Here is an 18175-nt window from a genome sequence, read left to right on the forward strand (position 1 = left end):
TCCCTACAGATGAACATATGACAAGTTGGGTTCTTCGGTTCCAACCTAAATATTCTTATTTCTCTCCACTTTGGGTGAGACACTGAAACTGTTTATGGCATCTTAGACAGTAGAGATGTTTGAGAAAGGCAAAGCAAAATGATACATCAATTCAACATAGAGATCACTGGGTTGTGGCTGTTTTGTGGACTATTGCTGTGTGTAAATTGACTACCGGGTCCCAATACAGTATAATCTGTGGAAGTGTTTTGAGGCACCATATCAAACATTAGGATTATTATATTTCTGCAATCAGCCTGTATCAACGACATCAGCACTTTACACAGAATGTCCACTGCTATTCACAATTGTCACCCGGGAGTGTCTGGATCCAAGGAACAATGCCAAGTCTTGGAGATGTGTTCCCAGGCATGTCAGGATGAATAAAAGGCTTGTGTTCAAGATATCTATCTGGTGTGCTGAATGACTGTGTGTATTAATGCGATGGTTGATGAAATCATCACTGGTTTAATAAATTAGCACAGTACTTAATTTAATGGTTCCATTTGCTTTTCATTATTGATAATATTATATCTGGATTTAATTGATGAGAAAATACACTTAAGTGTGGAAAAATTGCCTAACAGACAATTATCAGCGCATTTCCAGCAGCTTTAATCAGAAAGGACATGTTTCTGTCTAAAGTAACATGAATACCAGTTATCGAGAGGACTGGTTGCAAAATAATGACAATACTGACAGATCTCAACGTCTCCTAAGCAATAATAATCCTTACATTTGATATAGCGCCTGTAACGGTGAAAGTGTTTCACAGGTAATTGCTGTCAAGTGTAGTTATTGTATATTTTATAGGCAAACACAGCAGCCAATTTGTGCAGAGCAGGGTCCCACATGCCACAATGGAAGCAAATGATCAATTTATCTGGAGTAGATGCTAAGATAAACTCCCTTCTCTAACAATATTGCAGAATTTTTAATGTGCACCTAAAAGGTCGATGGGACCAGGGTTTAATATTTCATTTGAAGGATGGCACTTCTTACAACGCAGGGCATTCCATGACTTCCCCCGGGATATTATTTGGACTTTAAACTCAAGTTCTGATGTGGATCTTAAACCCACAACCTCTGATGTCGAGGCAAGATTACCACTGAGCCAACCTATCGTTCTAAGCAAGTACACCAAATAACTGTTTTAAAAGACTCTTAATTTTTTTTTGAAAAAAGCATCCACTTGTTGAGTAAACCTTCCCTCAAGGCTCCTTTTGATTGTTCTGCCCCTTTGGAGAGACGTTCAATGGTGTCTTGCAATGCGATTAAGTCTGAAGTACATTATTAGGCAGAATCCAAGGAGCTTTGCTCTATATTGAACTGTGCTCAACATGATACTGGTATAACACCACCATTGTAATGTAAATATCAATCATTTTGTGGCACATAATTTCTCGTGAGTGTGATACATTAATTAGGGGGCGTGGGGGGGGGGGGGGGGGGGCTGTGGTTGTACACATCGTAGGTAAGACATTTCTTCTGGAGGGAATGAGGAAGAGTTTGAGGTCGAGTCAACCTGCATTGCAGTTGTATGCTTCTTAACAGCTAATTCACATTGACATTTGTATAAAGCTGGGAGCTGCTTTCTGTAGTGGTGAATGTCACATGGCATGGGAAAATATATAGAACTGGACCAGGATAAAAGGAGTTCCATTGTTTAAAAGAGACATATTTCACATATTTTTGCTTCTAATACTCGATAATAATAATAATGCTTACGTTTGATGTATTAATAATAATCCTTGCAAAACACAAAACACTGTAGATGCTGGGAATCTGAAACAGAAACAGAGATGGCTGAGAGCACTCAGCAGGTCAGGCAGCATCTATGGAGAAAGGAAAGTGAGTCAATGTTTCGGGTCCATGACTCTTTGTCAGAACTATTCTGATGAAGGGTCGTGGCTCCGAAACATTGACTCATAATAATCCTTGCATTTGATATAGAGCTTTTCACGTCTTTGAGACGTCTCAAAGCGTTTCACAGAATATACTGTAAAGTGAATTGACTATATATTGGTGGGCGAAACGTGGCAGCCAATTGCGCACAGCAGCATATAGCACCTTATCTCGTCGATGAGACGTCTCAAAGCACTTCACAAGATATACTATAAAGTGCATTGACTGTACTGTATATTTTGTGGGCGGAATTGGAAGTGACAATAGTTGAGTTTCCAGCTAACCAAATCCACATTCTCATCAGCTCTATTATAGTATAGTTGATGATCAGCCAGTTGTGACTTGTAGTTATTCAGAATGACAAGTGAAATGATTTTAAGCAACATTCATCTAATCTTCAGGAGGATGAGTCAGACCGGGGAAGTGTCCCCTGAAACAATAGTTTCTAAGGTCCTTTAGTGAAACGTGTGCAAATGGAATCTTAGTACTGTCGGAAGGTACAAAGAGAGAGAGAGGAAAAAAAGTTCCACTGTTTAGAAATGTCATCCTTCACCTTAATGAGTCCCAATAATCTGGCATTTGACTTCTCGATCCAATGGTGCAATTTAGCACAGAAGCTATCACATTGTCAGTGACATCTTTATTATACCTGACCCAACTGCAATTATATTTACTTTTCACTAGCCAGCATATTTCAGCAAAATGTTCTCTTAGTCATGTACTCTGAAAGGCTTCATTGCTTGTAAATGTCACCATTTATCGGTTCTAAAATAACCAGATAGAAAACTTCTACTTGATCTCAATTTGTGTCCTTTTTTTTCAAATTTTTACTTAAAAAAAACGTGTTTACTTCTGGTTCGTGCAAACCTTTTTAGAAAGACATTTTGCAAACGGGACGATAGGGTTAGCACATTGACCTTTCATCTCTGGGCATGAATCCAACTCACGCTGAAGGGATTTAATTCTTCTCTCTGAAAGGGTGCAAGGGTGCTAAGTGAAGTGAGTTCCAGCAGTCTTAATCTAGTGCTAAATGGGTGTGAGTTCACAGTGCAAAGCTGTCTGTAAATCAAGATTAATTGGTTGAAAAATTGGCAATCGCATTCAACGAGTCCATAAAGATAACTGGTGTAAGTGGATGGAAACTGGTGTAATCGGAGTTGCTGTATTGAGATTGGGTTTAAGGCACCTCATTTAAGATTAATTAGAATGCGATTTGCTCAGCAATATCCATGCTATATATCACCTGGGAGTGTTTGAGTTGCAATTAGGTGACAAAAGTTACTACAGCCAATATATTTTTCAACCAACCCATATTTTTTATTTCCTCTCATGTTTCCAACAAGTGCAGCATTGTCTATTTTTTACTTATTCCTTTGCTACCTGCTACCAATTCACCCATGAAACACCGATCAACCAAGAATGGTTGGAGTTTGCCTCCAAGGTTGTACATGAAACTAGATTCTCCCTTCGTTCATATTTTTTCCACTATCATTAACGCAAGGAAGCTCGGCCTTTGTCTCTTGTCAAGAAAGGCTAGCCTTCCTAGGCACCATATTCAACCACCCAACCCAAGTCAGTGTCCACACTCGCACCAAACAACGAGGCTATTATCTGTCTGCAGTGGACAGATCTCGTCTTCCCATGAAAATATGCAAAAAAATAATTGATTCTTGTTCTCAGCCAAGTGAGAGTTTGACAAGTGAAGGAAAGGCTGGGAGTGGGGTGGGGGAAGAGGGTGGGGGGAAATGAGATAGAGGTTTCTGGAAAAATTATTCAGCTGAGGAGATGCATCAATATGGGCTATGGGCTAAATTACTCAGTGCCTTGAACTGCTCTACTCCTCCATTGTTGCTGTAGACAGGCAAGCGTGGAACAATGCATGTACGTGCTTGAGTAATGTAGGTGTTATTATAATTTTCAGCATTCAGGGCTTAGAGGAAAAAAAATGTTTGTTATTTATACACTATACATATATTTATACTGTGCAACCCCAAGGGTTTATTTTTTTCTTACTCTTTTAGCTAGACTGTCTCGTGATTTCCCTGCTCACACTAACTGGGAGTCAGACTGTTGCCAAGGATTTTTCCATCACCTGTCGGGGTTGGTGAAGTTTATCTTTGTGAGACATTTGATTACTCCTCTAATGGGAAACTGTGGACTGGCCACAAAGCAGGCAGTGAGTTGTTATTACCACTAATTTGCCATCCATTTTCCCCCAGGAGACAGACTGCTGTTGCCATCAGTGGTAGGAGCAAAGTAGTTCAGAGTGGTCATTCTCCACACCCAAAACCAGGCATCTCTTGAGGTGTAGACAACAACTCAATCCTGCCTTTAGTGCCTTGTGCTGACGCTGAGGGAGAAATTAGTCAGTCAAATTTACAAAAGCCTGAAGGAAAAATATTCGAGTAGACCCAATTTCCAGACCTGCTGCAAGTCGTGGGTAAAAAGGTGTCAATTATTATTGGTTAAGAAGATAAGAACATAAAACTTTGCTGGCTAAAGAAGACCGGGGGCCATCTAATTCGCCTTCCACCATCCTGGCAGTCGCTTGACATGTCGTGTCCCAAACTATATACTGTATCCCCAGATATTATTTTCCAGTAGAAATCTATCTAGTTTGTTCTTGAAACAAATGACGTGTTCTGCTTCCGCCGTCTGAATCCCTGGGGAGCCTGTCCCATAAGTTTACTACTCGCTCCATGAAGTAGTATTTTATTTGCATCTTTAGTGAAATCCAAAATAAGATCTTGGAATAGAATTTCTGCCTGGAAAGGAAGCTTGGATGTTTGTGCCTGAAATCTTCTAGGCCATGGTTGTGAATTTAGTGCTGTAAAAACACGTGCCAGTTTGTGACATTTGCTAACGATTATGCATGCATGACAAAAACAAATAACAATAACAGAATGCACTCAACTGTAATTAATACCCTCACCCATCAGAGCTGTTAGGAAGCACTCATTGAAAAATGATTATCTTGACAGTATGCCAGAAAGATAGATTCACACATTGTACTAAATCCTCCAAGCCTCAAGTAAGGGAAAGAGCTGAACTATTTTCACTTCAAATGAATGTCATAAATTTCACCCACAAAATACACAGTCAATTCACTTTATGGTATATTCTGTGAAGGGCTTTGAGACGTCTCGAAGATGTGATAAGGCGCTATGTCAAATATCAAAGGATTATTATAGTATTATAAATGGGCACACAAGGTCTGATATACAAGTAGAAAGAGCAGAGGCTGGCTGGAAAATTTATTTTATAAAATTATGTTTAGGCTGGTGCCAAAGATGCAGAAATTGCAGATTTAGTAGCCCCTTTAAGGCAGCACAGGCTATCCAACAAACAACACTAAAATTACATTGTCAACCAGGTAACCGGCAACCTTCTACCTTGCATAGAGATCTTCAGTTAAATTGTAGAATTAAGAATATTATAAATTGATTTTTGGCTTGTGGATTCCAACTGAAGTAGGTCTGGGCATTTGTTATGGTTATCTTAGTCATCCAAAATTATAGTGTCGATTTACCAGGGATCAGATTCTTCAGAACTATAACTGATTTCACAGTTTTGCATTATTACGAATTCTACATAATTTTTCCTCTCTTAAAAGATGCCATTGTTCAGTATATTGTTTTCACCATTCCATGTTTGGAATTCAATTGAATTCGAACTGTTCCGAATAATTAGGTATTGTGTGGGTATGAATGGATAACTATTTAATGGTGCTTCTGGGAAATGTTCAGACCTTTCAGATTTGTCTTAAAATGCTCATCACTAAATCATTGGGGTTTGACAAAGCAGCCATCATTGGATTGTATCCTCAGACAGATAAACTACTCCTTAATTCTCAAAGCACCCCTCTTTTTATTGCTTTGCTGTGCTGTATCTCAGGTACTATTTGCTGGATAAAAGGTAGCTTTCTCCAGAGTCTGAGATGGCAACTAGGATGTGCCGAAGAGGTGCCTGGGTTATAATAATATAATAATAACCCTTGCTTTTGATATAGTGCCTTATCATGTCTTTGAGACATCTCAAAGCGCTTCACAGAATATACTGTTAATTGAATTGACTGTGTACTTTGTGGGCGGAAAGCTTTGAAAAGGTTGCCCTGTCTTCCAAACGTTCTGTCTTCTTGGGGGAAGAAACTAAATCCAAGGGTAAAAAACCCATTCCTTGGACCACTTTCTCATTTGATTGTGATGTTTTCTATTTCTCATTCATTTGGTCAGAGAACTTTGTACTCGTTCACAAATGCCTCCTTGTGTTGCCATTGTGTATATTTCCTGTTTATAAGTAGGCTAATTTCAAAGACTCACAGCTCCTATCCAAAACAAGCCTTTTATGGTATCAGTTTCCTAACGGAAATAAGACTAAAACTCGCCTTTAAAAAAATCATTAGTGGCGCTTTTGATACATTCAGGGTAAATTGGTTTATGGCAATTCAGGATGTTCAAATAACTGAGCACAAAGAGAGCTTACCAGGGGATTAATATTGCAAAGAAAAGATCACAATAATTAAAATGGAAGAAAAGTATAATTAAAGGAATCATCCACTGGACTTTAGTTTCTCCTTTACTAGAAAGTGTGATGGAATTATATTTATATTGTGAATTCCTTTGATCTTAAATAAGGCTATGTAAGGGAACATTTAATTTTATTACACCATCTTTCAAATTATTTGTGAGTGGTTATAAGGTTTATGAATGTCAACATCAATGATGCATTAATTACTTGATTACATGTTATATTGTCTAAGGCAACTTATTTACAGTCAGATTTTAGTTGCATAATACTCCCTCATTATCTTTGAATTTTTTTTGAAATTTATTGGAGAAAAAAATGACCTATTTTATGAACGGCAGCAGCTATTTAAAAACATTTGAAAGGATCAGCAAGTGTCATTGCAGATGTGAGTAGACTGATTGCTACATTCTGAAGAATGGTCTTTGTAGTCCAACAAAAATGTTCCCCTCAGCCAGCTTGTTGGTATATTATGGAGTTTGTTGCAGCTGTCCTACACTGTTCATACAGTTTTACTAACACATGAATCGCCTTGAATTTGTCCTGTGTAGTTAAGCGACAACCACTGAATTTTTCAACAAAAAAAACTAATAATAATCCGTGCATTTGATACAGTGCCTTTGAAGTCAAGTGTCCTAAAGTACTTCACAAATGGGTGCAGTGATTGTGTGTGTTTAGGTGAATGCAGAAGCCAATTCGCAGGAAACTATATTTTGGTGATGTTTTTCCTAGTTTGCTCTATTCGGTCCCACTACATGAAGCTCCGCCAGTGTTTCTCAACATGTTTGATCAGATTGAGTAACTACTGTATTGAGTTTGTCTTCAATGTAAGAAGAAACCTTACACAGAAACCCTCCTGACGTGAAAGGCGCTGTACAAATGTAACTTTGTGTTGTACCACTCCATTCAGAAGTGATTCAGATTGTTGCTCTATGTGGTTTAATATTAAAAATATTATGTTTGATCTTTGCCTTTATTACAATTTAGACTCAGGTGTTAAACTGAGGTCCATCTTGCCTATTCAGATGGGCATTAAGGATCCCATGGTGCTATTCATAATGAGAAGAGAGTTTCTCTCTCCCGGTATTCTGGCCAACAATCTCCAGATTTGCCATTCACTCATATCTCTCTGTGGGACATTGCTGTGTGAATATTAACTTTGGCCTCAGTAACAACAGTCACTCCACTTCACAATAAATTCTGTGAAGCGCTTTGAGACGTTTTGTTGATGTGATAAGGCGCTATATCAAACACGAGGATGATTTTTTAATTATTATTACAAGGAAAACTTTCTGAAACTCCAGTAGTTACATAAAGCATCTGTAGAAATAGCTCACTTTGGGTGTAATAGGCTGATGTGTGTGTCCTTCTTGCAGATACAGCATACCGCAAGTCTCAGTGGAGGGTTGACAGATTCCCTGTGTAATGGGAACTGGTTATTAGAGGAGAGAGTATTTGTGGTTTCAAATGAGTCTCTGTAGAGCCATTCGTCAAGAGACATTGAGCGTCAGATATCTTAATGTGCTGGAGGTATAATATTAAAGGATTGAGAAGATTTAAGAAATTTCAAGAAAAGGAGAAGGTTGGGTGAACGGTAAACACAGTGTTTTTGGTTCAGCCGGGTGTGTGTCTGACACACGCGGAAACCCATCACCGTGCTTAAGAGTATTCAAGCCAAGCTGGGAATTCCATGCATCCCACCCACACACATGGAAATCCCAGAGAGAGATTGTTGGAATGAAATGCGGTCTCTCTCTCTCTCTCTCTCTTTGGAGGGACGCCTCCTGCTCACCTAATTCTGGAAAGTGTTAGGCGCAGGTTGGCAAGAGCCAAGGCTTTAATCGTATCTTAACATGAACTCAGGAGAAATCCAGCCATAAATATTTGAATACTTCTCCCTCTCTCTCTCTGTCAGATGTTTTTATTTGGGGGTGGTGGTGGGGGGGGGGGGCGGGAAAGGATGATTTTTAAAAATCAGCAAACTTTTAATTCTACACATTGCCAACAAGCACAAAGGAATCGCACTCCAGTCGGCTCTCATTTAAATTCAAGGCAATGCTGGAAGGGCCCAGGTATCTTTTAGCAAATGCAGTCCATACCCCAACTTGCTGTGCTGTGGGGCACCATTCCTTCATTAAACTTTCAGCCCAATTCACCAAGGAACAGAAACTGTCAAATTTTGATTTTGCACACTGGGAACTGGGCCGAAACTGCCAGAAACTCTCGCCCTTAATCCTCATAAGCAGTCAGAAAATGTGACAATCAGGCCAAGTCACCCTGCCGTATGATGAATACAAAAACTTCAGGCAATGGATTGAGCCTCGAGAACCTCTCCGACAAACCTGTCACTTATTTCTGGGCATTTTTCCCCTCCTCATCCTGAACCTCATTTGAAAGCACTGCTAACAAGCAACTCTTTGGGATTGTTGCTGCTATTCTTATTTGCTGTATTGGAGAACCCTGATGGCTCTAACTTTGTATTATCGGTCAAAATGTTTTATTTGCGTCCCCCTGTCCCCCTCCTCCCAAAAAAAACAAAAATGCTATAGAACAAGAGATAGGATCCAAGCCACTGCACATGGCACTTCAAAAAAAAACCTCTGATGACACTAGATTGTGGTACAGTGTTGGGTTTGATATGCATACTCATACTCACCGCCAAAATCGATTGTTTGTGTAACTTCTTTTCACACGCGAGACAAAGTTCAGCGACGTGCGAGTGTTCATGTGCGGCACTGGGTCAAGGTTCGGTTGATAGAGTCACAGCGATGTAGAAAATACGTGGAAAGCTTCAAATCGAGTTGAAAATGTAAAATGCATGGACTGAGCTTTAAAGCTTTGTGCCCACTATATTCTCTTGCCCTTCACGCTTTTTTTTATTCCTTTCAATGCATGAAAGCCATTGACATTCTTACCTAGCATGGGAAGTTAATTCCTCCATTGGCAGCGTACTTTGTGTGAGATTGGTGTTGCAGTCTATGAACACATTGTGTCTCGACCCCCATTGGTCTTTGCATGACTTTTAAATGTTTTGTGCTGTCCTGTACTTTGCCCTGTTCTGTCCCCATAAAGTTTATTAATGTTTTCGTTAACAAAATGGAAATGTGTATTCTTTTACAGTAAGCAATGAGCTTCCACCGTAAAAAAGTTTCAACTTTCTGCTGCTCAATTCATTCGATTTCAACAAATGTTCGGAAACTACATAACGGAACAAAACGGTTAAGAAAGAGCTTCAGGGTTTCAGTTTGCATTGTGATACAATTCAATGGTTTGTTGCTGGAAAGCAATCCATTTAACCATCCTTCAAGGACATGGCGTGCTAAATGAAATTTTAAAAAAAATCCCGATTTATAGCTGTTCTCAATTTTTTGGGCATTTGACTTGTCCCAGTCAAATTAAGAATTAAATATCCAATTTGAATGTCTATCTTGTACAATCCTATAAATGGACACACAGAGGTTTTTTTTCAAGGATTTAGAAATGGTGGTTGACACGACTGTTAATTTGTTTTTTTTCTCGTTTCTCACGTAGCACATTTTTGACTTGTCTAAGCTCCTACATCGAATATGGTGGCAGGCAGTCAAACATTACAGTGGAGCCTCATTAACTTGACGTTATAAATCAGAATTGGCACAGTGTTAAGCATATGCTCCTGTATTCTATGGAAGAAATAATATTTTAGGGTAGTCATACACCTGAAATTACTTTGAGAAATGTCCTTGCCCAATTTCATTTATGATATGACTTTTAACCAGAAAAACAGAATCCATTGAAGATAATGACTTGGGAAGCCTTTTTTGCACTTGGCAACATATTGCCCTTCAAAGCAACAGTTTTCGTTTAGTTTTTTTTGTATTTTGAGACCTGCATTCAAATGTTTTTCACGCTCCAAGTATTCTAAAATATTTGAAAGACGTGTAAAAGGTTTCTGGTTCTTTGATATCGGATCCTTGAGGCACAGGTAGATATGTTTAGTCAATAATCCAGGAGATTGAGTACTTCTTTTCTTGAAATGGTGGGTATGCTGATGGAAACTTTATTTTTTTTTCTAATCAGTACATAATTCTTTCTTGTACAAAATGACTGAAGAACTTATGACTGTAGCTTTCAGGAAACGTCTTAAATACGAAACACGTTTTAGGATTTTTACCTTTTTTTAATCCATTTTAAGGAAGTTTTGTAGTTTTGTTTTTCTTAAAAAAAAAACAAGTTTTACATTTCAACTTTTTCAGAAATGTTTTGACGTGGTATTTTGTGAAGTTCGTGTGTGTTCTTGAATTCTCTTTTTTCCTCCATTTTCTTCGTGTTTAATCCTAGGTCCCCTTACAAAGAAACAGACTGATGATTTAGGTGATAATGATGGTGCTGAAGATGAAGGTATTTTTTTGCCATCAAACCAATATGCATGACAAGGATCCTCTCAATTTTTCTCCTGTCTTAAAAGTATATATTTTTAAAAAATTTTGAAGTGCAGAGTTTTTGCACTTCATTTTCTACTTTTTTTGTCTTGCCGTTTATGATTGAAATACATTTTTATAATTCTTTTTACTAAATGTCTTCACATTTTTTTTCTTCCACAGTATTTGGTTGTAGCAAGATTTTTTTTTTAAACGACAAAAAAAGTTCCGCCACACATCATTAAAACAACTTCTTTTAAGATAATTTTTTTTTGGTTGACTTCACATCGGATGTTTTACGTATTCGCATCCCTCCTCGGAAATGACGTGACATAAAATCACAAAGAAACTTTAATACTCTGCTGCATGCTTTCCAATCACTCATTTGCATTGAACAGATACTAAAAAAAGCAATGTAGGGAAATCTGACTTTCGTTAAATGAAGCAACAGCCACATAAACATGATTGGATTAATTCATCATTCTTCACAGATTGAAATTTCAACATTTCTTGCGCAAAGATTTTTTCCCCACATAATTAATAGAGGTGGGAGCATCGATTGGAACACAATGACCTATTTCTTTATATATACTACCAGTTTAATATTTTTTAAAAAATGCACTTTTGCGTCACAAAGTTCATTGTACACTTTGCTCTTTTTTTGGAAAAATCTAACTTGGAACATATCGGTTTGTGGAATTAACATTGAAACTCAATACTTTTTTATATTTTCTGTTTCATGATTAATGGATAACCTTATTTTGATCCACTGCTATTAGTAAAGCATTCGCAACACTATTTTAAATGTTTTTCCACCATGCAAGGCATTGCCTGATCAGTAAGAGGGTGTGATATTTTTTAAACTAGAAATATTAGCTAATGGAGAGGGAGAGGCCATTCTGTTCTTCCTGTAACTGCGACCACAGCACTAATCTGTCACCTCATCGCTTAACAACTAACGTTATATCACCTATTTATTGTCACTGAAACAGTCAATCCCACCCCTCCAAAAAAAAATTGCTTGAGAAACTTACTACAATTCATAATTGGTCCATAAAATAATATTTTGACTTTCTGTTAGTCCCATTGATTATTTCTTACAAAATGATGAACGTTTTCAATCTCGCAATTGGTTGTTTCAAACTTTTCAAACTTTGTGTCATTTTACAGACATTCGGGATAGTGGACCCAAACCCGTTATGGTCTATATCCACGGTGGTTCGTACATGGAAGGCACAGGAAATATATTTGATGGAAGTGTCCTGGCAAGTTATGGCAATGTCATAGTCATCACTGTTAACTACAGGCTTGGCGTCTTAGGTAAGAAAATACGTTTCTTTTGGACTTCAGGTACATTAATTCCTTGTTTAGTTAAACTTCTCAACTTAGTTTAAAACAATGTCTATGTCTTTTGCTGAGCACATACTACAGTACGATTTTGATTCTTGTGGCTAAAACTGTGATATTGTGATATTGTAAATAAGTGTGATGCTGATGACAAAATACAAGATACTTGGTAATAGTACTCGGAGAGATAAAGTCAAGTTACAGAGGACATAGCCAAAGTGGTAAATGGAAGATAAATTAAGAAGTTGTTGGAGATGATTTCAGTTTAGTTCTCAGTGCTATAATTTGGGGCTTCTTCAACCATTTTACTCAGAGTGACTGTGAAGAAACACATCAATGTTGCAAAAGTACTTACCTTCTGCTAGCTTTAAGTGTGTTGACAAAGCAATTCAGATTGACTTCTGGATCATATTCAGTCTGTACTATTTCTGCAGTATACTGTGCCAGATTGTGCTAATTTTGATGAATATTAGGCTGTAAAATCAGTCACGTATTACTTCCAGTTGTTGAGGAAATGCAGGAATCCATGCCTTGCATTCAAAACTTGGAACAAAGCAGATGAACAATAATTTGAATACATGTATTGTGTGCATAACATTTAATGTTTACATCACTTTTGAGGAAAGCCTCATCATGGGTATTGTTGTTCATGGTTATTTTAGGTTTTACAAAATAACTTTTGTCATCAACTGATATCTTTTAATATCACATAACAACTTGGATTGAATATTTGATGTACAATGTTTCTGTGTAATTTCATATTTCCGGATTAGAACAGTTGTCGTAGATTGTAATCTAATTGTATCACAGGTGAAATATTTAAAATATGGCTTTTTGTTCCAGTAGCCAGTAGGATGTAACACTATATTTATTGGCTTTAAATAAAAATGCTTTGTGACATAGAGCGATAGAGCCTGGAAATGTGGCACTTTGCCCCAGTGTTTATACCCCACCCGAGCCCCACCCTTCCTATTTCCCTTGCCTACACTGCTCTCTTCTTTCTTTCTCCCTCATGAATGCAGCGTTTTGCTCTCAAATACATTGATGAATTGAGGTTGGTGTTAATGAGGGCAGGGTCAACCATTTTCGCTTTGAGTACCAGTTGGAATGAATCGATTCTGCATTTCAGAAAGTTGTTCCTTATTTTAAAATACACTTCCATTTTCAAGAGATATAATTGCAGCTTTAGTGTAACACGGCTGGGAGATTACTGTACAGTGTCAAGTATACCTATGTATTAAACATTTGCTGTGTGGCAACAGTGCTGAGTTACCTTGGAATGCATGTCCAGTGTCATTGGATCCCACAGTGAAATTTCTTTATCATATTGTGTGATATTGTAATCCTCTTTGACGTTACAGAGTTAATAAACATCCTGTCGATTCTGCAAACTACAACCTATTTAAGTCGGTACATTCTGTTCAACGCAATGTTTTTTTCCTTAACACATCGGCTTGCTGTACTTCAATTTAATACGCCAATATGATTGATGGATTTGTCTGTCCCTTTCATCTGAACCTACTGTGGCAGTCACTCTCACTGCCTTGCATTACTGTGAAGTGTGTTCTATGCCTGAAAACAAAAACAAAGGTGGCTATGAGCACTCAGCAGGTCAGGCAGCATCTATGGAGAAAGGAAAGTGAGTCAACGTTTCGGGTCCACGACCCTTCGTCAGAACGTTGACTCACTTTCCTCTCTCCATAGATGCTGCCTGACCTGCTGAGTGTTCCCAGCCACTTCTGTTTTTGTTTTCAGATTTCCAGCATCTACAGTGTATTGTGTTTATTATTATTATTATTATTATTATTATTATTATTATTATTATTATTATTATTATTATTATTATTATTATTATTATTATGTCACACAAAACACACAACCTGAACAGTATTGCAGAAGCTAGCACTCCTCGAGGTTGAGAGACCCACATCATTTGGGGTGTGTGCCAGAAATTGGCTCACATGCAAGAAAAACAATAATAAATTGCTAATTTTCAATCCACGACTGTTTGTGGGACGCTGCTGTGCGCAATTGGCTGCTGCGTTTCGCCCACAAATATACAGTCAATTCACTTTTCAGTCTATTCTGTGAAGTGCTTTGAGACTGCGAGAAGACGTGAAAACCGCTACATCAAATGCAAGGATTATTAAGGATTATTATAACATCACTTTTTTTACACACACACACAAAGTAGCAGAATAGATATGAATTGATTCATAATACATGGCGACTGTAAATTCAGCTTCAACACCAGAATATATAACTTTTTATTATAAAGGTTTGAGACAATGATTTTGGCACTGTGCCACTAAAGCCTTCACATCTTACATCTTAATCGAGTCTGGCGATTTAACCTCTGATTTGGGTTTGCAATGGAAGCAGGTTTCAATTAAGTGCCACCCTGAAAGTATTAAAAAACTAAAGTTAATCAATAAGAATAGGTTTTATGTTTCTCCCTTACAGTGAAGCCTTATTGCAATTGGCTGCTGCGTTTTGCCCACAATATGCAAATATCAATTCACTTTTCAGTATATTGTGTGAAGCGCTTTGATACATCTCAAAAATGTGATAAGGCGTTATATCAAATGCACGATTATTATTATTATTACACTTCCTTTTTCTCGGGAATCTCTACAGCAGACTCTGCTTTGTAGGAGAAGTGAAGCTACTTGTTCACAGGCTGTAGGCAGTGATGCTGTGCAATCAGCTGTTTGTAGCGATGTGAGAATTGCCAGGAATGATGAGCCTTGAATTTTTCACTTGGCTTTTTCCTCTCCCTCCCCTATGGCGAAGGGTTTGACCTATAGTTGGCACCTCATTTGATGGCATGGTTAAGATCAGAAACTCGCTGTGGGAAGTTGCAGGTGCAAGCCAATTCATGGCACTGCTGGTTACAGCACCAGTGATCTGCAGCGGGAAGCCATTGTAAATATTTTGGCTTCATAATCATCAACTAATGGCTCTGCGGTTGGTTGGAAAGGGGTGACGGATTATCTGTTCTCTACCTCTGGCGTGTGGGTGTATCTATTTCTACACCTGTTTGATACCCCTCTGTCAGCAATTGTAAGAACGTGCTTCATAATCTGTCTTTGTTTCTCAGCTGTGAAATGAGGCTTCCTCGAGAATCTCGTCTCATACAGAGTTAACAGATCTGATTATTGAAGGCTGACATTTTCCCCACAGCTTATTAATTACGTTCATGCTGATAAGGAGCAGTAATGAAGATACATTTAAAACATTGTAATAATCAAATTACCCGAATATATTAAAAAGACGAACAAAAATATCTTCCTTAGTCATGAAGTGTGAATGTTAAATGGATAATTACATGTTATGTGACATGTTTTCCATCACGTGGAAACTAAACCACTGTCACTGTTAGCTATGAGGGACGGCAAGATCACAACAGCTCCCCACAACATATGGCCCTAAAGAAATAAAGAAGCAACATTTGTCAAAGATAATGCAAATTGTCTGCTTTGGCATTACAAGTTTCAAAATATTTTTATAAAATGCTACTCAGAAGAATACCCCGATGAATAATCTTGAAAGAACTGTAATGAAGGCACTATTGACTGCTTCAGTTCCGCTATGCAAAGGCAAGGATTATTATTTTGCTGTATCAGTATTTGCAAATTCGTGCAACAAAAGCTTCAGATCGTTAAAAGAAAACTGCCCACTTTAAAGAGGCTTTGCTGCAGATTAGAGGCTTCATTAGACAGTACAGCACTGCCAATGATTGCATTTTATGAGAGCGATGCGAGGAATGTGTCTATAAAACTGGACTGATCTCACCCAGTTGTTTCATTTTCTTTTTCTCACTTGCCTTGCAAAGATGGAACATTCTCATGACTCTGAGCGGGTCAGTAGACAGCCGGCAAAATGAACGCAACGAAGGACAGTTAGCACGAGAGTGTGGGACTGAAACTTCTTCCTTCCAGGCTCAGTCCGACTCCATATCTCCTGAGCTCCTGCTTCACCACTGAGCCTAATGATCTGTGCTCCTCCAGTGCCATAACTAGCTGATGGTTAAAATACCAATTCAGATTCCATCACGTTGTCCTTCGTCAAAGTGATTTGAAACTACGGTTACTTTTTGGGTTAAATATAATGAATGACCTTCAGGCTCTCATGTTGACTGGGGCGCATGTAGTCGGGGAGTAAGCATGGGCCTACAAACAAACTTAGGGTGAAGATTGTGTGTTCAGTCCCCAATCTGCGCTGAGTTAACTGAGCTGAGCCGGACTGGCCCTCCGATCAGGGAAACAAAAGGTATCCAGATCTCCAATTCCTTATTAATATTCAGCGACCCTCTCCTGTTCTGGAGATGTGCATGCGTGGACTCAATGAAAGGACAGATTTGTCATGTGCATTGCCCCACATACTTGAACAGCCGCTGTTGCTCAATGTCAAGTGTCATACATGAATAATGGTCACTTAGGTAAGGTGTTGTATGATGTAAATGAACCCAAGTGCAGAGAGAGAGGAGCCAAAAAGGAGAGGAGAAAATTGATGAGGAAGAATCAATTAATAATGTTTACTCTTGCCAACAACTTTCATTATTATTTGATCTTTACCACGTGTGCTCAGCTGCCATGACTGTTACTTCAATGTTTCCTTGCTTTAATTTATCTCTCTCTCTGCTGAGACGTATTTGATTCTGAGTTCTTGCTTTTCTCTTTATTCTCTGGTTCTATGGGTCGGATTGTCTGAACCTTTCCACTTCGCTCCATTTTATTTCAGTTCATCTTCAACTCAGTGCCTCTTCCAAGTTTCCCTCCTTATCCCTTTTCAGCTGCTAAGTGCCAGTTTTTTTTAATTAACTTTCTGAATCTTTAAACAAATGTGACTGTTTTTCAATAGGATTCCTTGGGATGACTTCCAAGGGTTACTAACAAGTCCACAGCTGATGGCCTGTGTTTTGTTGTTGTTCCTGTGCTGGCATAATCTCCGCTGTAAATTGAAGAGAGATGGTGCTTGTACTCTGAATGTTTCATTTTTCATGGGTGCTGTAAAGCCTTAGCTGCAGATTCCTACTCGAGCTCCACTTTGCTAAAGGCACCATTTTGCAGTGAATTTTTGGTGCATCAAAGTCCTTGCCTTCAAGCCCCGATTTGCTTATGTTACAAAAAAAAATTCTTCTTTTTAGTGAATGTTCATTCTTTTCCTTTTACATTTTACATTTTGAGCTGTAATTTTTCAAACTAAATATGCGTCTTTAAGTGCGCTGAGACGCTACCCTGGGTGAATGTCCGCAGAAAAGATGCACAGTCACTTTACAATGAATCCCGGGAATCCTGCTTTGAGAAGTTCTCCTGACGTGAAAGGCGCAATATCAAATTCATTGATAATTATTGTGTTATTATGGATTGCAATATTTAGTGTAAGCTCATTACTAATTCAATGGTTTCTCCAAAATGCATTGCAGCAAAATTACAAATGATCAGTTCAGCTTTTATAGGGTGACAGAATGGGCCGAACACTGTACAAATTTTAATTAGGAACGCAATTCAATTTACAGCTTTAATTACTGGAATTATTCATTGTTGTGTCTGTATGGAATATAAAAAAAGTTAGCTATGAGCTAGCTATAAGGTACTGTCGACTATTGTTTTACTCCCCCTTCATTTATAAAATGTCAGCCGTAATGAGCTAAACTCTTAAAGCTGATCTGAATGATTAGTGCTTGTCTAACAAGAGAATAACTGTTAATTATCGGAGGAATCATCAGCTTTGTAACCAGTTGCTTTAACATACTGAAACATACTCTTATTAAATTAATAAATCACTGGGGATTGTTTTAATTCAACAAAATAATGTCTGGAATTATAAATACTATAATACCTACTGGACAATGGGCTCTTATTTCAAATTATATGTAAAGTGGCACTCTTTGTACATAATAGCGGTTTATCATTGTAAGTATGTTCATGTATCAGTGATGTGCAAGAGAGCTTTACAGT

At 38.1% G+C, this 18175-nt stretch overlaps 1 protein-coding gene across 1 annotated transcript in view; it reads left to right on the top strand.

Annotated features, from left to right (window-relative positions):
• The window catches only part of LOC103175759 (neuroligin-1), a 157140-nt gene that overhangs the window by 35954 nt on the left and 103011 nt on the right, over nucleotides 1-18175 (top strand). Inside the window, exons 3-4 of the mRNA XM_042339263.1 lie at nucleotides 10786-10845; nucleotides 12036-12185. Of these exons, the coding sequence (XP_042195197.1) occupies nucleotides 10786-10845; nucleotides 12036-12185 (210 nt within the window). The remainder of the gene's footprint in view (nucleotides 1-10785; nucleotides 10846-12035; nucleotides 12186-18175) is intronic.

This window comes from Callorhinchus milii, unplaced genomic scaffold (genome assembly GCF_018977255.1).
Source record: "Callorhinchus milii isolate IMCB2004 unplaced genomic scaffold, IMCB_Cmil_1.0 Scaffold11, whole genome shotgun sequence".
Classification (NCBI taxonomy): Eukaryota; Metazoa; Chordata; class Chondrichthyes; order Chimaeriformes; family Callorhinchidae; genus Callorhinchus; species Callorhinchus milii.